We start from the raw sequence: 15,883 nt of genomic DNA, 5'->3' as shown, positions 1-15,883 counted from the left end.
ATGCATGTTCAGGTTGATTTGCTTAATAACTATTAAGAGCTAAATATAGCTCCTCGTACTTCTGTGTTCTTTATACAAAATGTGAAATTTCATAAGCCAATGCAGCAAATTGGCCTGACAAAGAACTATCAGGTGCAAAATTCATCCCCTCGCACTTCTGCGTTCCTGATATTAAATGTTAAATTTCGGATGTGAATGTAGGAAATTGATCTGAGCAAGTACTATCATAAGGCGTATTGCTTGCGGGTCAACGACGTCATCAATCCTTCACAATGGAAAGGGAAACGGTAGCCGGGTCTCTCTCATACAATTCCATGAGCACTACAGTGAAATTGTATTTGTGTGGAGAAATGTGTACAAATCAGTGTAAATCAAAATTTAATAAAAACCTTACTGTATTTTCCCTACTGCTCCGTATTTATTACTTGATATTAGTTAAGGGACAATTAGGTTCTTAAAGTTAATAGCTGTGACGACACGGTGGCGAGGGAAAACACCGATGAAGGTAACCTGAAATGTGATATAATTGATTGCATTGTGGTGATCCTTCCGATTATTTTCTGCAGATGTCAACGTTGTTTTCTATTATCCTGGTAAATTAAATAGTTTTTTTGACAACATTTTTATTTTATTATTATGATCAATTTTTATTTATTATCTAATACTACATCAAATTCACTGTTTGTGTTCATCGATACGCGATTAATTTAATTGAACAATCACCAGTAACCATCCAACATAGGAAGTATTTCCTTTAATTATAATATGCCTAAAATTATTTACCACAGTTTTTAATTCAATTAAAAATAAAATAAAGCAAATTTAAATATTAATCTTATACTTTAAATTTTTTGGTTCTTCCGTCGGCTTATGTGTAACTATCGGTTTGGCTTTCGTGTTACATCGCCCAATTTGCTGCTGGAAGGAATTATGAAAAAGTGTTGGGTATTTTTTTCCTGTTTCTGGCCTGGATAAATCATCGTCGTCAATTCAAGACGTGTTTATGTTGATACGTGTTACATTCACCATTTTTGGGTCTTATTGGTCTGAGTAAATATTAGTAACCATATCATCCGATCAGTTATCTTGCTCTTCTTGTTCTGGCTCTTTTCCTTTAATTGATTTCCCTGAAAGGAATGAGAAACATAAGAACATTGGGAATATAAAAACAATGCAACTTAAAAGAAAATCAAAGTTTGTTGTTCGGACTTTGAAAAATTGAAGAAGAAATTAGCAATGTAAAAAAAAGGAGACACGTCGTCGTTTTCGTCTTGAACCAGCCTAATCGATTTTTTCTTATAAATGCACTCTATACTCTATATTATCCTTTTTTCATAAGTTGGTGATATATATTTTTTTTTATTATAAAATTTTGTGGTTTCCTTCCCCACCAGGGAGATCTGAACCAACCCTCCTCCCTTGGAAGTGTTGTGGTTTTGGTTTGTTTCTAGAAAGGGATTCTACTTTCTCCGCAAAGAAAGAGCTTTCTCTCTAAGCAGAAGAACCCCCCCCTTTCGTTCAAGCAACCGGAATTCTTTCCCCTGCTGAACGATCCGGATAAAAATCCCCCCACTCTGAACCACACCATTCCCGGTAGGTAAATCTCTGTGCTCTGAACGTTCCCGGTAAATCCCCGGCCGGTCTAAGCGTCCTCCCAGTATAATCCTCCTCTCGGGCTCGGTGCCGCGTTTCTCGCTTAAAAAAGCCCGCTAAGCGCAATCCCCGGCGGCTATGAGCGCAATCCCGGGTAAATCCCCGGATCTGAGCGACGATCGGAAGAATCGGGTTTCCCGGTAATTCCCTCCCTCTCTATATTTTATTTTATTATACCCAAGCATGGGAAACCCCCCCCTCCCTCCTTCGGGATGACCGAAGGAATCCCCGGGTTCAACTTAGGTAAAGTAGGAGGAGAAGGGATGATGATGTGTGTGTGTGTTCGGGGTTTTTTCAGGGGGTCCCCGCTATATCAAGGGTGAGGGGAAGTCCGGGGGGCTAGCGACGCATTGGGTGTGTATGGCGGCGCGGCGAGGGAAGTTGATATGTCTGCGACTAAGAACAAAGGAGGAGTTTTTGCGTGCACGGTCACCCATCCATTTAGTAACCTCACGTCTAACGTCGCTGGACTTCGGTGATCGAGTAGAAGGGTGCAAAACCAACGAACTACTCAACTTGTTTAAATTTTTAGATTTGATACCTATATATAAGTTGTGAATTAACCTTACAAAGGAAAAAATCAGAAAGTTTAAACTTAATGCTCTAGTATAAAATCAGGAATTCGTTACCTCTGGTGCCGTAAAGCAAAAAAGGCTGCATTAATCAAATTACAAGTCTGTGAAATTTATCTTTTTTTATTAGACATAACTGACAAACTTATTATGAAACTGTGCAACTGCTCCTGCAGTTAATAATATGTCAGTAATGTACTTGGGAAAAAGAATTGCACGTCAAATCATCAGATAATCGTTAATGGTCATCCACTAGCTTGCTGCCACAGATAGCTGGACATTATGAAAAAATATCCGCCAAACGGTTGTTTTCCTATTTCTTCGTAATAAATTCTCTTGCCTAACAAACGAAATAAAATGGAAGATAGATATTTATTCAATATCAATGACAAACCTCCAGGATTAGAGGAGTCATGTGAAGTGTTTGCTTGTTGTTTCACTCAAATTTCCGATAATGGAATTGACCCTAACCTCGTTTTTATTTACTATAAGTTATTCCTGTATATGTACTACCCAGAATCAACTCGCATTTTAGTTAAAACGGAATTAGACCAAACTGATTTTCGTTTTTAGCCGAGTTTATCATCAGACAATTTTTGACAACTTATATATCAGATGTTTGCAGCTTTAATGAAAGTGCCACGGCTTAGTGGATTAGGCGAGAGGTTAATCCCTTTAAACCTTGCGAGTCTGCGGTTCTAATCCGCTCACGTCTAAGTTTATTTTTTTCAAGTTAATAATTATTAAATGTTAATTTTTTTCTATGGTTTTTGATACTAACTGTAGTACCAGTAGTATTATTGTTCATGTACTGACATGAACGATAACTGAAGCGTATATTATGATATACATATATGTACATATGTGAGCTTTCGTGAAGGATGGTGAAGTGTAATGTTTTGTGTGTTATGTACTCTCAAGGGAGCCACGACGAATTTTAGCGGGTGGCAAATCCCTTACCCAACGTTTAAAAGTAAAGTAGCGGTCCAGAAGTTTACCTTTATTTCATTTTGTTCCTAAGTCCTTGCTGATATATAGCGTGTAACGTGTCACCATGGAAACTTTTCAGGTAGCAATAGTACTCTAAGAAATAATTTAAAAAATACTAACAGACCTGTGGTCAGAAACGCGCAGTTTTCGACATACTTTAGTATACTGTTAATTTTAAGAATAATTTTTTTTGTCAGAAAACTTTTTTTTTAATTATTGTTCAGTTGCAATAGTATTACTAACAATGGAAAAAAAATCTAACAGGGAACAATTATTAAATTGAAAAAACAACGTGAGAAGCTTATGATTTAACTAACTGAGCTCCGAGGGTTCTGCATAACTCGTGAACCTGTCAGGTATGTAAGTTGTACAAAAACCTTTACACGCGTTTTTCTCTTCATCTAAGTCATATGGTAAAATCCTTGCATCTGTTAACAAGAAGGGGTTTAACTGTACAACATAATTAATATATATTAATTATACAAAAATCCCGTTGTTACAAGTCTGATGGTCCCATTGTGAGTATGGCCGTTAGACGACCATAATTTATAAACGCATTCCGTTTCTGTACTGACACCGGTAATCCAGGAAAATCCAGTTTTCCTGCGATATGACTGAAACCGACGACTACTCGAAACCCAGAGCGAGCGATATGAACGCTGGCGAACATCGATGCACGAGAATCAATCGCCTGTGAAAATTACTGTTGAATAAACCCAGTTATCCAAGCAAATCGTCCTCTGGTGTTTTTAATTTGAATACGCAAATTCTGGCGAATAATAAAATTAGTTCCCTCTTCACCTGCAATTGTCGCAGCATTGGCAACGCTGCATCATATACGAACAGAAGGCGGAGTCAAATTGGCCTTATCAGAGAGAGACGGCCCGAGGTGTCCCATCACCTAGAGTGAATCGGCACGACGTTAGGACCCGTTCGTGGCATGCGCCGCGCTTGCGCGTTGGCAGCGTTTGCACATTTTTCAGGTTGTTTGAAAACCGGACCGCTCGGCGCTTGATTCCCGTATCGGCGAGTCGTCAGGAATACGGAAACGCGACCGGATCGTCGAGGGTAGACGACTGTGCCTTATCAACCGTCAACCGATGAATATAATCGCGATGGTTCTCAAGTAAATAACTCAGATGGTGAACGCTTATATCAATTAAATTAGTTATTGGCTGTGATGAGGATTGATAGTGTGCGAAGCGAAATGCGCCGGTTACAGGGTGTCGTTCTGTTTTTTGTGCTGTCGTCGGTCGCCGTTGGCCTCGCTACCCCTCTGAACGGGAGCAAGTGCGAATCAGTTAAAGTTGATAAGTTACTCCCCAAGCTTCCTAATATCACTCCGGGGATTACTGATACTCCTCAAAATGGTACGTTTTTGCTTAACTAATTTTTTCCCATTTCAGTGAATTATGGTTTATTCGGAATAATTATTATTGTTACGCGAATCTGCATTGTCGCGAATATTGCTAATCATTGTTCTCTAATGTTGGGACTGCCTTATCTGTTACGAGCGTTCAACATTGAAAACAAACCCGCGTAATTCCAGTTTTATGCTTCTTTTCCCAATCCAGAGGTTCACGCTCATCTATGTCTTAATCTCCTACACTCAAGCGGTATTACTTAAAAGTGAGGTTAATTCATTACTTATCCAGTTCCGGTTGGGGTGCATAGGTCAAAGAATATCGGAGTAACATTAATCCTTCTCAATGTAATCATGAGCTCAGAAACAAAGTTTGCACTGCGCATTGCGCGAACGCATTCCTCCGGGTTCCTTTGTTTATGAACCAACAATTCCGAGATTATTGCCATTTCAGAATTTATATTCAATATCCACCTTACGGACGACCGTTATTAACTCTAGTGAGGGCTCAAGAAAAATCTCACTTTTCTCTGGGGATGCAAAAATACGACTTCCTATGGGAAACATGCGAACCCCCGCATCACGTATCTCTATGTCATTTATCCCCGTTGCCCCTAGCAACGTGTGTAAAGTGCATGCGACTTTTTCGATGCGTGAACTTGTTGAAGAAGTGAAGAGCCTTTAGATTTTAGTTACCTGATATTTTATCAGAAATTATTAGTGGTAGAAAAAAATTGTTTGCACCGTGTATGCGATATCTCTTTGATGGTAAAAGATATCCTGATCAAAGGACCTTTGGCCTCGTCTCCCAAACTAGTTTTCCCTACATCTGCCCAAATTATGATTTAATCCTTATTAAGGAAGCTAGAAACCCAATGTTAACCAAACAATAATTATTAAGGGAGATAATATACTGCTTAATTTTACATCGCTGCAGGAAGCACGATAATTTGCTGCTTTACAGAGAAATACGGATTCTGTGTTTAAGTAGCTGCTTCGCAAATTCCAGTACCGACTGGGAGGAATGTTATATGAGAAGAGGTTAGATGTTACAGTCAAATCCTGAGAGCAAACTCACTACTGTTCTGTTGAGCACTTTAAGGGAATGTGGTGGGATAAATAAAAGTAGGAACATCCAGTAAGAGGTATTCGGAAATCAAATCGCTTAAAAACGTTTAAATATTAATTTAAATTCCAACTTAATTAACTGACTTTCAATTTAATTGAAAATTCAAGTATTGGTGTGTAATCAGGAAGTCATAAAATGCAGTCGTGTGCCAGACGCCTAGTCTGAAAAAATCATTCGAATCACTCGAAATACGAGAAAGTTAATGGGACAAACCAGTTATCACAGGCACCCGGCATTCACAGATTTAAAAAAAGATAATAGTTTTACTATCGCTTATTAGAAGAAATTAACGCTTATGTTAGGGCAAGATTAGCCGAACGGCTCAGTGCCATTAGCCGCTAGCAAGCTACATTGATTTGCACCAACGTTTCTGGAACACCCTGCATACCTAAAACGAAAACAATTCCTCCACGCGAGTCACCTTTTGACTTTGACAGGTCACGTCAGGCAGTCATCGCGATATTAAAACAATAGAACGTTGCGTGGTTGTCAAACTGTCGATCATTTTAAATTACCTGCGTGGTGAAGGGACAATTTTAGTATTCTGCTTGGAGGTGGTGGTTTGTTCACTGTGTTCGGTTGGAAATTTACGTTCTACAAGAATGTACCGGCTCTCCGCTGAACCTGGACGAGACCTGAAATAATGCGACGTCTGATAGTCTAGCCAAGTCTGCTATTAACATGCTCGCAGACCGGGCTCTAGACTGGTTAACGATATGTAAATCACCATCAGCAATTCAAATAATAACGAGGAGAGCAATAAATAATTATTATTATCATAGTACTTTCATTGATTATTTTTGCACAATGCATTCAATCAATAACCATCGCCGTGTCAAAGAAACAATAAGTCACGATTATTCAGTTCATATATAATTCACGCTTTCAGTAATGCAAACGTTATTAGAGGGAATAGAATTATTTACGGTCGTGTTACTCTCGGTGCTAAAAAGTACTGCGTATTTCAAGGTGAGTGACCCTAAACAGAATGAACAATGCGATTTCGACTTAAAACATTTATAGTAAATAGTGCAGTTTGAGCACATTCGCCACGTTGAATTGTTGACCCTCGCGAGCAGGCATAATGAAACATTAAACTTGACTTCATCAGGTGTCACATATCATGCGGTCATGCTAGATATTTGATTTCTCAACTTGAAAGAAAAAAGTCGTTTAGCTACGGAAAAGAGGCGTTTGTGGCAGTGGCAGTGACAGTTGACACATAAGTCAGGTTAGAGTTTCCGCAACTGTCAAGTTCGCTTATCTTCTAACCTCACTTATTTAATAAAATACGCAGAAAGCCGAGACATGCCTAATGAAATTTGACAATTACTGAAATTATTTACCTGTCAAAATGGGCCCGAGCTTAGACGCTGACAATAGAGTAATTTCGGGCACAAACCGCCCACCAGAGGCGAGGGTAATTAACGGTACTGCATTTCTATCTTACGAAACGTTCAAAAGACCTTTCAGTTTCACCTTCTTGTGCCTTTTTCCTTAGCTGGACGCTGCATTAGTAACGCCGCTGGAACTGCCTACCTGCATTAATAAAACCCGGCAAGATAAAAGGATTTTTTTTTGGAGACGTTTAGAGTGCGGCAAAATTTTTTCCTGTTTGTACTTGACGGAGCGGTCATCGAACGTGCAAAATAGAAACCACGTGCGCCTTTGGCATTGTGGACAATACAGATGTTTTTCCCTGAAACACACGAGGGAGAGGAAATGGGCCAAATTTGACAAATGACCGTCGACAACGATTGTCAAATTTTATTAGGGAGGTGTCCAGATTGAGCGAGGCTAGAAACTTCAATGTCAGGCGGATCGAATTTCATCTGCTCGTGCGCGGAAAGCGTGTCATTTTCATCCTGTATTAAGCTGCGTCTCATCTTCGTCCCATATTAAGGTGTTCATTAGCGTAACATTACGAGTCAAAACATCGCATTCTCCTCTGTCAGCTGAGCGACAACATGTGGCAAATTTGTCCCCTCATTTTACAACTTAATTCTAGCAAATATTTCGGTAATACGATAGGGCGCCTCTGAATAGCGGAGCGGTATTTACCGGCATAAAATAACCCATAAAGCTACCCATAAACGTCTAGGTGGTCTTCTGGTGCGGATTAGTGGCTTAAGCGGACTCCCTACATATAAAGCGTTAAATTTCACTTCCATTTCGTGTAAATCACCGGACAAGGAGGAGGTCGATGGGTGCACGAAAATCCTCGGAAGGCGCAATGAGAAACAGGTAATAAGGAAGAGCAAAGAGAACGAGACAGTAAATATTTTTTGATTGTTGCCACCACGAGGGCGTGTTGTTTCCCTTTGTCAAGCAGACCCTTGTTCCTGTTCCTTCTGGAATTCCTATGGGGCAGCTGTGAGCGTCATGTTCTCGTTTGTTACACGGACATGACCTCACGGAGGTGGCATCTACAGGTTTTCGATTAAAAAAATAATTTTCGAACGCATCAGTTGACATTCAATAAATTGAAAACAGTCAGTGAGGCTGCGTCTGGGCCCCCCTAGAATTCGACAAAAGCGGGGCAAAAGAACCGAAACATGGCACGAAAATCGGACATAACTGTGACGACACAGGCGATATGATATATGCTCTTCCAACTTATTAGAAATCTGGACTCGCGCTGACTGGAGCAATGGGGTTAAAAAACTGACGATCAAGTTTGACATTTGTCGCACTTTCACCCTGACAAATGCATCAAACGTCAGCGGTAACGATTCGTTTGACATTCGTTTCCTTGGCAACTGTTAGAAAAACGATTATGGGGATGATGGCGACGTTGTGCTCTTACTAGCTCGCTAGGTGAGTAATGGGCCAAATAGGTATCATTATTGGCCTTTTATTGAAAAAGGAGGTGGAAACGCATTTTACAGATCCGGTAATGTTGCCCTTTAAAACCTTGTAGGGGAAAAAATCATTTTTACGTTGCCTTACTCGATTATCTGCATATTTGGCTCGCGTGACTACATGTTTTATTGTATCTTAAGTATGTCATCTACTTTTTGCTCGGCATTCTTCAGTACAATGGACATGAGAACATTTTTCAGTGCTATGGGTTTAATGCAATATTCAAGATTATTCGTCTGCAAACCAAAAGTCTACATATTGTCGCAAATTTTTCTCTTTCATTCCTCGATTTTTCCCTGCCCACGGCATCAAGCACTCTCGGTTTACCACACGATTCAATTGCTCATTTAAATATGAAATTTATGAAGTTTATTGAAAAACTGCCCCTTTTGACGTAATGTATTCCCGAAGCACTCTCCTCTTTGCATCCTCTAAAAATTTACTTTTCCTCTCCCAATTTTCATCTACCCGGACCCGGCGACTTAGCTTATTTTTTTGGACCTTTCATGTTTATTTACGTGGAAATCGCTTTCCCGTTACTTTCATGGGAATTATTCACTAAATTTGAACGGTGCTTTCGACAAGTAAATTTAACTGGAAAAATCTGAATAATTTCACACAATTTCTACATTTGAACGGTTCCTTTGAAGTCGCTTACCGGAAAATCCAGGAATTTAATAAATATATGTAAGACGTAAGGAAGACCTGAAAGCTCTAAGCCGCTCGTGGCATAAAATTCAGAAATTATGGAGCAATAATGTGGAGTGATTCATCTATAATTCAATGAGGGGTTCGGTGAAAAGGATGGATTATTATGAATAGAACCCTTCAGGGCCTTGTGAAAAAAGAAAATAAAGGGAGTGTGAATTTGCTCACCCTTAACCCCCATTGAAATCCGGCGGTTTGAGGGTTTGCTCAATCATTCGACGTCTATTCTTTTCCGCTGAACCTCTGGGAAGCCCCAAATAGTTCAATGGCAGATTGCGCTATTAAAACTAATTCTCGCCATATTTAATTATTCACGGCTGATGGTTACTTCGCTCATTATCCAGAGTGATCCATAATTTATTCGTCGACCGATTGTTGCCGAGCCGTGACCGGCCAATATTCAGTAGCGCATTTCGCCACAGACACGTCAACGTCGCGTACCCGAAAAATATTCCATCTGGCGTCTCCGCCATTTTGTCAACATTTGTCGTTGCCCGTGACATTTTCCGCGCAGCTCCCAAAGTTTTTGAGATATTTCAACGAAATTTCCGAAGTAGGTCGCCCACGACGCTCGTCACGTTTCGGCGTATTAAACAATTTAGAGATCTAGACGTTGGTATTTTGCAGAAATTGCTGATTAGCCGCGGAGCGCGTTCGCCATTGTGTCAAAATGTATCGTTGTAGGCGATGTCAGTCGGAGTGGTGCGCAATTCTGTCACTGCAACAACCGGTGCCGGGCCCAAAAAGAGTAGTTATTCCTTGAAAACCGAACCAAAAAGAGTTAACACAAAAATAGTCCAGTAGTAGCTCGTAGGAGAAATTGTTTAGGCATTTTCCAGGGATATTTTAGAGCTCCGGCACGTGCATTGTTTCCGTTTCTAATTTGAGCTTAACACGTGTTTCCTATGTTTATTTGCAATAGAGGGACCGGTGTGGCTGTAAATCATAATGTAGTTATAAATTGAATGAGTTTCGGAACCCATTACGAATTTTATAGATTTCGTATTTACAAGCGAGTGCGGAAAAATGAGTTATTGCCTAACCGGCAGCTGTTGATTGGAGATTACGAGGAACTTTGTTTAAAGCTTCTTATACCGGATTCCGAAATCCCACCGGCCCATTTTGGGACGTACGCAGCTTTTGTTTTTTTTTTTTAAGGTACTTCAAAACTCGTCTTATCAAAAACTGTCATGAGGCTAAAGTGAATGTTCAGCTCCGATGTGGTCGGTGTCTTTTATTTTTAATGAAGATGTTTTGTCGCCGGTTCAGGCCAACGCCAGCGCGAGGTACCGTAAACTCAAACATTCTTTATCTGCTTTCGGTTTTCCTTTTTGAATTCTTAATCCCCTCTTCTCGGTGGTATTTGTCGCTTCAGTGCGCCCAACTACAAAGAGATACTTTTATCGTTTGGCAAATATTTAAGAGGAAGATTTAACCATTTAAATATTTGTTACTCACGTGGCTGCGTTGAAGTTCTCTGAAAGGCGAAAACTTCTGGAGATTTCAACTCGTAAAAAATATATTTCACGATGAAAACGACAGTTCAACAGCATTGTTCACTCGAAATGCGATGCACCGCCGTAATCGTGAGGAAGAGAAATTGATGATGGTCGCCGCAAGTCGAAACGTCGCCTTTTTTTTAATTTCAGAGCCGCATATTCTTGAGCACCAAATTGCGCAACTTTTCCCCAATTTAAACGACTTCGGATCTCATCCGCTTACCGGGATTCTCGTGGTTAATCTCCACACGCGGTGTAATATGGATGATGATTATTAAACCTTTTATGATTACGTTGGAGCCATTAGACGTTACAATATTTTCATATATTGCTACTAGCTGTTCTGTCAAGAGTCATAGAGCCGGCGACCGTACCGTCGACAGCCATTTACCCGACAGCTGTACTGTCAAGACTAATTTACCTGACAGCCGTACTGTCAACAATCATTTACCTGACAACCGTTCTGTCAACAGCCATAAGACCATCCCTCGCCACTTTCACCTCGTGCGTTTGATTTACCGTGCGTAAGGCGCTTCTTACGTGTTGTTTGACATTTTCCTAGCAGTCGTAGGCAAAACACTATTTATGACCTTGCTTGCAGCGGGTGCAGCGAGGCTAATACTGAAGACCCCAATATTTCTCAAAGCAAACATAGAACCCCCAAAGCGTCGCCATAATAAAATCAATACTCTCTCACACTCATATAAAATTCTATCCTAAATTTTTCCCTCGCATGGGCCCTCCAAGGGCGACATTCCTCACGACTTAAAAAAATATCAACAGCAACTCTGGAGCATTTCGAGATTTCATCTGAATGGATACTTGAGTAAATCACTTATGGAACAAAAAATTAAAAGGCGTTTTATGTTTGTCGAGCAATTCGAAGGGTCGTTTTTGCTCCTGTCCCTGCCTTCCATCCCTTTGCATTGCCGCCACCTCGGGCGTTCGAATCAATTACAAACTACGACGAATATCGAACTGCCTATTCCAGAGCAGGACTTGCCCTTTGACAGAGTCTCTTTTTTATTCTGACGGTTTCTGAGCAAAATGAAATCGGATGCGGGCAACGAATGTTTTTGACAAAAGCGAATGTACCAACGCGTGTTGAGGGGGGGGGGAAGATTCACCCTCTAGTTTCCTGCACAGCTCCGTGTGCCTTTTTACACCCCGCACTGATCTTAAAAAGTCTCTTTTTCGTGTTTTAAAGGTTTTCGTAAGTAATAGTCGAACGGGGCTAGATCCGGGGAGTGTGCCGGCCTCTCTGTGTCTCACGGGCTTCAATCAATATATCCGTTTGAGCCACATTTTCAGACGTTCTCTGAACTAATAATAGAACCAGTCTCAGTTTTCACCCACACAAATTAAGAATCAATTAAATTACTAAAAGTTTACTGTTCCAGTCCGACTAAACAAATTCCTTCATGGTTTTAAAGGTCCAACACTAATAAATGACTAACAATTCATTAGGCCCATAAATTTCACATATGGCGAAGATCATTCGCTCCCAGAGTCAAAATAAACAGAACCTCATCTTGAATTTATAATAAGAATGATATATTATTATGTATATTAGTTTTTGTATTGTGTGGGAATGATGGATTTAGCCGAGGATTTGCCATTGTTTATCATGATTTCGTGGATTTGAGGGCTTATCGTTGTTGCAAAACTTCTGGGGAAGCACCACCACAGCTTGTCCAGAGAGTTATTATATTCGGGCACGTTTAACCCGAGCCTAAAACGCGTGGTGGGGGAAACGCACGCGCAGTAGTTGGTGAACGCCAAACGTAGGGCGTTGATTGAGCCTCATCCTATCTAATATTCTCAATAGAGTTTAGATGAATTTATCTCGGACATGCCTCCAATATTAAAGAGCTTATTTTGCTTTTTTTTTTTCAATGTTCATCCGATACATAAATCGACAGCAAGTTTCCTTCCAGTTATCGGTTTGCTATGTAAATCTTCAAATGGGCATTAACGGTGACTGCAGATTGCTACATCAATTTACAGTTTACTCTTTCTTTGAACTCGCTCGTAGTTGGATAAATGCCATCAGCATTGATAATAAATATTTATGTGGCCCACTTGAGAGGCGTTAAAATAATCTGGTTGCGGTCTTGCATTAGAGCAGGGCCGAATTTGAACATACGAATCAGTCAAAGTCAAACTCCTCGTACACGTGAATTATTTTCATAAATTTTTCCTTTATGTTAAAAAATTGAAACAAAATGATCGGCCGTTCAATCTTCATATGGAATGGGCCTGGTGGATGACCAGGAATTCCAAAAATGTCGCATTTTTGGTTAAACGTTTTGGAAAAAATCAATTCTCGATGTCGACGTGGGACTCGTGCATCCAAGATTTTGGCAAAAGAGTTTGGTGTTAAATTTTTGTATTTTCTACCAAACCACCGTCACAGAAACAGACCTCATCATCATGCACCATCATGAAAGCGGAAAAACTTACCGCCAAACAGGTAAAACGGTCAATAGGGCTCCTACAGCCGCACAGGGTGTTACAGATCGTTGTTTTAATGAAAAAAAGTATTAGGGACGAAGTGCGAAATAGCCCTAGAAAAATTCCTAACGATTATGATGAAAGGGGATTTTAAGAAAGTTTGCAGAAAATCCAAAAAATTCTGCCCGCAATTGGCAAAACATGTAGAAACATACCTAACTAACGTCGTTACTCCACAAACCATTCGAAACTTGTTACATGAGCGTAATCTAAATAGTGGAATGGCCCGAAAGAGACCATGGGATAGTAAGACTAACAATGTCAAAGGTATGCGGAAGAATACCAAGAAAAAAAATTTATCTCTTGGAAAGACGTGAATTTCACACACGACAGCAAATTCGACATTTTAAGCTCAGATGGACAACAACTAGCTTGGAGAAAACCCAATGAGGCATTAAAAGAAACAAATTTACGACCGACAGTGAAACACGGAGGCGGTTCCGTTATGGTCGAGGGGTGCGTGCCGGCCAACGGTCCTGGGAATTTTCATTTCACTTAAAATACCATGGACCAAAATGTGCTTTTTGGATATTTTCAAGTTAAGTTTAAAGCAAAGTATGCAGAAATTGGGAATTCAGAGACCGTTTAAATATTACCAGGGCAATGACCCAAAGCGCAAGGCACTTGAACGATGGCCACTTCATAATTGTTCTAAAGTGACAGAAACACCTCCCCAGAATCCAGATTTAAACCCAATTGAAAGTTTATGGAAAAATTGCAGCACGAAAATATGGAATTTCTAATAGAGAACAATTAAAAACTGTTTTATGGAAAGAATTCGCGCAAAAATTCCAACAAAATATTGTGAGAAAAATTGGTGAAATCTATACTCGACCGTCTAAATGACGTAATTAAGAGCAAAGGGCTTTCGACTAAGTATTAAATTAAAATTGAATTTGGTTCGTTTTGAAGTGGAAAATTGATTTTCACTTTTAAACTTTTAAATAATTTCTTTATTTTTTTTTATCGCATTCGACGTGGAATTTCATTTTGACCACATGTTCATTGTTTGTTTTTCTGCTTACTTAGTTACTTCCGCCAAATAAACTTAGCGTACGAGCTTCACTTTGACCGACTGTACGTAGGAAGGTATCGATGTCGATTCCAAAATCGATTTTAAAACGAGCCCATTCCATCGCCACTTGATATTATTTCGTAACGGGTGCCGACTAATTTCTTTCAACTTCTCAAGAAGCGCTTCACCTCTATTTTGGAGTGCGCTCCTCCAATCTTAAGACAAAGTTATTGGCCCGTGGGAGATGAGAATGTCGATAAAAGCGTTCCTGAATAGAAATTTGTGCATTGGTCGGGGGTAGTGAACGGCTGCGGCCGTCACAATGTCCTGACTTGGATCCTCTGGATTAAAAAAAAAATTTTTTTTAGGTTTTCTACTGTGATATTCACTGCGCTGCAAATTTAACGCGCATTTTTTAATATTGACAAATCTACCTTCGAACACGTTTATAATGCTCTCTAGTAGTTTGAAATTATTTCTTTATCGCTCTCAAAACTTTTTCCTAACTTTTTACGTATCTGTTTTGTAAGATAACAAGAGTTGCTTACAAAACACTCAAAATCGCTCTTTCGGCAATTTTGGCTTGAAGGTCGTATACCTAATTTAAGTTCAGTTGGTTTACGCTTTTAGTGCATTTTGTGAATACAAAAGTTTGTTCCTCAAGAAAACGACTCAAAATATCCGTGAAAGGAGAAATCTTTCGGTGGAAGAACTCGCAGCTGCTGCGGCATTTGCCGAAGTACGTTCAAACGGCACTAAGGTAGGAACTAGCACCATCTACGATCTCCAGAGTGCTCCCGCGGTTTTGGGGAGATCGATACAGATCAAAGAAAACCTGGACAAGGAGGACAAAGACACGAATAACCAAGATCGATTTTTACAACTGTTAACTTTACGAAGTCGATTCATTACAAGTACTGCGCCGCAGCAGGAGTTTTCTTGTCCATGTGACTGTCGTATCAGTCAAGATACAGTGAGAAGAAGGCTGACAGAAAGAAATATTACTCCCCATAGGGCTGCAACAGGTCCCCTCTACTGACCGTAGAACAGCGAAGACAGCGCCTTCGATTTGCTCCAGAGAACAACAAGATTGGGGAAGTCCTCAATGGGGCAACTCACTCTATACAGATGAGTCTCGATTTTGTCTTTTTGGTGATGATCGTCGTAGGAAGGTGTATCGACGGCCTGGAGAGCGATACACCCAGGTAACATTGTCGGACCTACGGGCTGTGGAGGTGGATCCGCGTTATGATATGGGGAGGCATTAGCTCGGAAGGTCGCACGGAGTTAATTGTGCTTCAGAACGGTGCTTCGCCAGCCCACCGATACATAACAGACATCTTAGAACCCCATGCAGTACCACATACCTCATACATCGGTGAGGAATTTTTGTTGATGCACGATAATAATGCACGTCCACACGTGGCACGTGTGGTACCTCGAAGATTTGAATATTCAAACGTCGCCTGGGCCAGCAAGAAGCCCTGATCTGAACCGCATCGAACGTTCATGGGACAACGAGGGGGAGAATCTTGGGGGTTCCTCCTAGGGACTCGAATGAGCTGTGTTTGAAGATCA

General features: G+C 40.4%; 1 protein-coding gene and 1 long non-coding RNA gene across 3 annotated transcripts in view; one reads left to right on the top strand and one right to left on the bottom strand.

Moving 5' to 3' along the window:
• Positions 1-1,026: 1,026 nt before the first annotated feature.
• LOC136350936 (uncharacterized) lies at positions 1,027-3,396 on the bottom strand. The gene is made up of 2 exons (XR_010734223.1): positions 3,224-3,396; positions 1,027-1,127 (listed from the first exon to the last, which is right to left on the bottom strand). It is a non-coding gene; the product is annotated as an uncharacterized lncRNA (long non-coding RNA).
• An 827-nt stretch (positions 3,397-4,223) lies between these two features.
• The window catches only part of dlp (dally-like), a 43,596-nt gene continuing 31,936 nt past the window's right edge, over positions 4,224-15,883 (top strand). For both annotated transcript variants that reach the window (XM_066303078.1, XM_066303077.1), the window contains exon 1: positions 4,224-4,585. In XM_066303078.1, the coding sequence (XP_066159175.1) occupies positions 4,396-4,585 (190 nt within the window). In that variant the 5' untranslated portion in view covers positions 4,224-4,395. The remainder of the gene's footprint in view (positions 4,586-15,883) is intronic.

This window comes from Euwallacea fornicatus, chromosome 4, assembly GCF_040115645.1.
Source record: "Euwallacea fornicatus isolate EFF26 chromosome 4, ASM4011564v1, whole genome shotgun sequence".
Taxonomy (NCBI): Eukaryota; Metazoa; Arthropoda; class Insecta; order Coleoptera; family Curculionidae; genus Euwallacea; species Euwallacea fornicatus.
Note: the sequence above shows the minus strand (reverse complement) of the source record. Positions and strands in the feature narration are given on the sequence as shown.